Source organism: Oncorhynchus masou, chromosome 7, assembly GCF_036934945.1.
Source record: "Oncorhynchus masou masou isolate Uvic2021 chromosome 7, UVic_Omas_1.1, whole genome shotgun sequence".
NCBI classification, from domain to species: domain Eukaryota; kingdom Metazoa; phylum Chordata; class Actinopteri; order Salmoniformes; family Salmonidae; genus Oncorhynchus; species Oncorhynchus masou.
Genome location: NC_088218.1, coordinates 24929967 through 24934120, shown reverse-complemented (window position 1 = coordinate 24934120; position 4154 = coordinate 24929967). Strand labels below are relative to the sequence as shown.

General features: G+C 40.5%; 1 protein-coding gene across 1 annotated transcript; it reads left to right on the top strand.

The window, feature by feature from the left end:
- The first annotated feature begins 780 nt into the window (after positions 1–780).
- On the top strand, positions 781–2625 carry LOC135543575 (protein S100-B-like). Its single transcript, XM_064970953.1, has 3 exons — positions 781–885; positions 1454–1609; positions 1888–2625. Exons 2-3 carry the CDS (start codon positions 1472–1474, stop codon positions 2035–2037), a joined length of 288 nt encoding a protein of 95 aa, XP_064827025.1. The 5' UTR covers positions 781–885; positions 1454–1471; the 3' UTR covers positions 2038–2625.
- Positions 2626–4154: the final 1529 nt, after the last annotated feature.

The window sequence follows — 4154 nt, the reverse complement described above, 5'->3', positions numbered from 1 at the left end:
TAGTAAATCAACTAAATCTGAGCCCTCCTATTTCTGCTCTAGTTAACTGTAACACTTATCATTCCTACAGTTCAGGCATCTATTCATAATGGTGAAACACGACAGCATATTTCACTTTTTTTTTTTTTTTTTTTTTTTTTACATGAGTTTGACATGAATGGCTGTGCCTACTTAGTAGTCAGGGGGTGTATAGGGCACACGTCTGGCCAACTCCACAAGTGAAAAGAAATGTGGTCATTAACATGCACAACCATCCATTTCCTCTGAAACAGGCCATTGTCTCAGACAAAACGCTGGTGGGGATTGTGGCAACCAGAAGGTCCTAAGTCTAAGAGATCAATACAAATGGCCATGCATGGAAAATCCTCTTCACAATCACAGGTAAAGTGGTTTAACGGTGGAGGTTAGGAAGTCTCATCGGGGGAGAGGGTGAAAGTCCTCTTTGTTTGTTTTGCCTAATTCGTTGGACAATGCTTTCAAGGCCTGTGCAATCATATGAACATTAGATAGCCTATTATAATATAGTGCAATCTCGTGATATCCATTTCTTACACATCAGTTGTAAACCTGGAAGCTCAAATCCACAAATTCAGCTCAATGTCATAATGTCATACAATAGAATGGTATTCAAACAATACTGTAAATTGACCATGATAACATGGTAAAAGACTGGCATAGCCATCAATGGTGAATTCTGTGTGAGAATACAGTGGAGTGAGAGGGTGAAAAAGAGCCTATTGGTCAGTGTGCTGGACTGGCAGGGTGGTTGACCAGAGGCACTAGGCCCTCCCCACACCAACTATAAAAGCCTATACTCTTTGTCCCTCCACAGCCACTACTCACTCTCATCCGCAAATAACCTTTGTTCCAGTCCGAGACTCACTGGTAAGTCTAGATGTTCTACTGTATCTGCTGTTTCTTATTGAGTTGATCTTAAACTGGAGGCATTCGTTCATGGACTTTGATTTGGGGATTTGTATAGTGTAATGACAGGCTTAAAAGGTTATTTTAAATTGTACGAGTATCTTCATTACTCCCCGCTAATCACTGTGCTGTCCTTTTTTGTTGTTGTTGTTGAGAGAGCGGTCTGAGAGATAGAACGTCATCATGTGATGTATTTAAGTTACATGACTGCTTACAGGTGTAGGATCTTAATGTTTTATCACCCTTATTTGCAGGTTCCTCCAACGAAGGAATCCTCAAACTTGTAGTATGTTTGAGGTTTAAAAATACTTCGGAAGTTTGTCATTTCCACTTTGACATTTCAGACTTGATTTTCCCAATGATGAGAAATGTTTCAACCCCTACAAAAAAAATGATCCCCATAATAATTCATACTTCCTGTTGCTGCAGGACTATTTCCCTGCTGTAGCAAACTCAAATGAATTAAGACCCTGTTGTTTACGTCACATGCTAGGCCTAGAGATGAAATGCTTTTTGCTCTACTTTGTAGATCGCATTACAAACCACAATGACTGATCTGGAGAGTTCACTGGCCACCATCATGGAGGTGTTCCATAAGTATGCAGAGAAAGAAGGGGACAAGCACAAACTGAAGAAAAGTGAACTGAAAGACTTGATCAATGAGGAGCTACCAGCCCTTACAGGGGTGAGTATATCACTACCACATTTTCACTACAATATTTAATACGCTGTTGTTTAAATTGAACATGCGGTTTGGATCTAGGCTATGTTTACAGCGTATGTGCATTTATCAATAAATCATAAGTCATTTTACAGACTTTGATGCACTAAGCTCATGAGGCCTTCGTACATTATTATTCTAGAATCAATGGGTGAAATGATCATAAACCAGCCGTAAATATTGCAGAATGCACCTTTAGCCAATCAAATATGACCATATCTATCTACTGTTTTTGCCCTCAGCAAGTGAAGGACCAGGCCACTATGGACAGTTTGATGGAGAGCCTGGACACGGATGGAGACTCGGAATTGGACTTCCAAGAGTTCATGACATTTATCACCATGGTAACTGTCTGTTGCCATGATTTCTGCGAGCACCATGAGGACGAGTAGCTAGGCACCAGTTAAACAAGAGAGAGAGAGAGAGAAAGCGAGTAAATTATGAAGTAGGAACTTTAGTTTGATAAAAAACTTAAATGTCAATGAAAACTTTGTATTTTTCCTGTTGGTCCCATTTAGTTTCAATAGGTTTCTTATACTCTGTTTGCCTACAAAGGGTTAACACACTTTGTTTCATTGCCTGTGTCTTGTCAGAGTTGACAAAACCAAATTGGTTTAGTACTGAAACTTCATAGAATAGCTTTTGCCAACAAAGCATAGAGCACTTTCCTTGTTATGCTGTTAAGCTAAGACCCAAGGTAATAGATTCATGCATTTCTGCAGCTCTAAATTGGTTAAATTGTTATCACTAACAATGCATGTATAATCAGCTACATTGGACATGTAAAACAAGTATTCTCCAGTTTGATTTTGAACCCCAAAAAATGTTGACGAATTCCAGCCAATATCTTGAATTGAATTCTGTTTTTCTGACAGTTGTTTTCAAATTGAACTGTGCTTTGTGAGATGCTATTAAAAGTATAACATAGAGAATCAATAAAGATGATCCAATGAATACAAGGACATACTTTTCACCAGTTACACCATGTCCTTTTTTACTTCAGATTCATAGCATTCATATTTCTGTCTCCTGTAGAAAAGTTGTGATGTGTGCCCCTGAGTGGCAGTGTTGCTCCGTGGCAAAAGCATTGGCACCTACTGGACGTAGCGACTATGTCAAATATATTGAATCAGTGACACGGAGAATGTATACATCTCCCTGATGCATCCTCAGTAAACATCTCCATACTACCATACCATACTATGACTACGTGCTATACATGCTACCTCTTGATGTCTGTTACCAATTCTGTGTTCCAACTGTTTCATTGGGAATGAAGAGACAGTGAAAGCAATAAACGGAGTGGTCCACTGAGCCAATGGCAACGCTCTCCTGGGAGACCATGTTCTCAGAAAGTATACACACAACGGCTGACACAAGATGAGATTTTTCTCTCTGAAAAAAAACAAAAACAGTACATCAAAATACCTATTTAGAATGGAAGCACAATTAGAAGAATTAGTAGAAGCACAATTGCTGTCAATAGATGATATACATATGCACAACCATGTAGCCACTGAGAATGGATTCGTCTATCACACTGGTACTGTCGCCTGCGTCATGCACCCCAAACATCTGGGGGTGGAAAGGAAGGGGGGGGGGTGCTAGGCTCCCCGTCGGTAAGTAAGAGAATTTCACTTGAAAAAAAAAACTGAAACAGCATTCTCCTGTAATCTAGAGCCACAATCATTACGCTTGGATCTATGTCAAAAGGTACATGTTTATTTTTATGCACTTCTAAGCATACCTCTTGAGCTGACTGTGTCCCTCTGAATGGTGGTTCATTTTTAAAAGAAACAAACTGCGCGTCTCTGCTAAAAAAAAGCGAAATAAAAAGATTGAAAGGAATGTGAGTCCTATTCAGTACGTCTAGTTATTGCCTGCTTTTCTAAAGTCTACCAACATTGCCAGCTAAGAGAGTCAAACGAGCGAGCTGCTCTAACGTGATAGTCTGAAATGGCTTCATCCTATGGACGTGACACCGCTGGGGACAGTATACGTATTGTGGATGTAAAATGTCAAAAAGTATTTACGCACACGGGACATAAAAGCCTCATTTAAACACCCTTCAACACAGGCTGCTGCATCTGGTGCTGAAACATAACGTAATGGTCTGGAGAGCTGCCTCAGCCCCCAGTGTGAGACCAGGAAATAAAGTGGATGGGCAGTGCTCCAAAACTCTGAGGGAACATTGTGAGTTGGCAAATAGCTTGTTTTTACTCCTCAACAGAGACAGACGTTAATGGCATTTGGGGAAAAGTTTTAATTGGACTATCAATCTCTCACGCACTTCCTTGATGGATTCCTGGTCCTTTTGACGCGACTCGGCGAGATGTATGTGTTGCGTATGAGAATAGACAGCAGAATGTTACCATGCACACGGTGCATCTGTTAAAACATACATGCACCTGAGTACATGATCAGAAAATGCATCCTTCTTACTGGTTGTGGCCATCTTATTTGGCAGGGCCTCATTGGATGGTGGCCTGTGGTTCATCCCTGCTACCCT

Bases quoted from the DNA above. Each gene is read 5' to 3' on its own strand.
- LOC135543575 (XM_064970953.1), top strand. From the start codon at position 1,472: ATGACTGATCTGGAGAGTTCACTGGCCACCATCATGGAGGTGTTCCAT. The intron at 1,610-1,887 runs GTGAGTATATCA...TTTTGCCCTCAG, and splicing joins AGCTACCAGCCCTTACAGGG to CAAGTGAAGGACCAGGCCAC.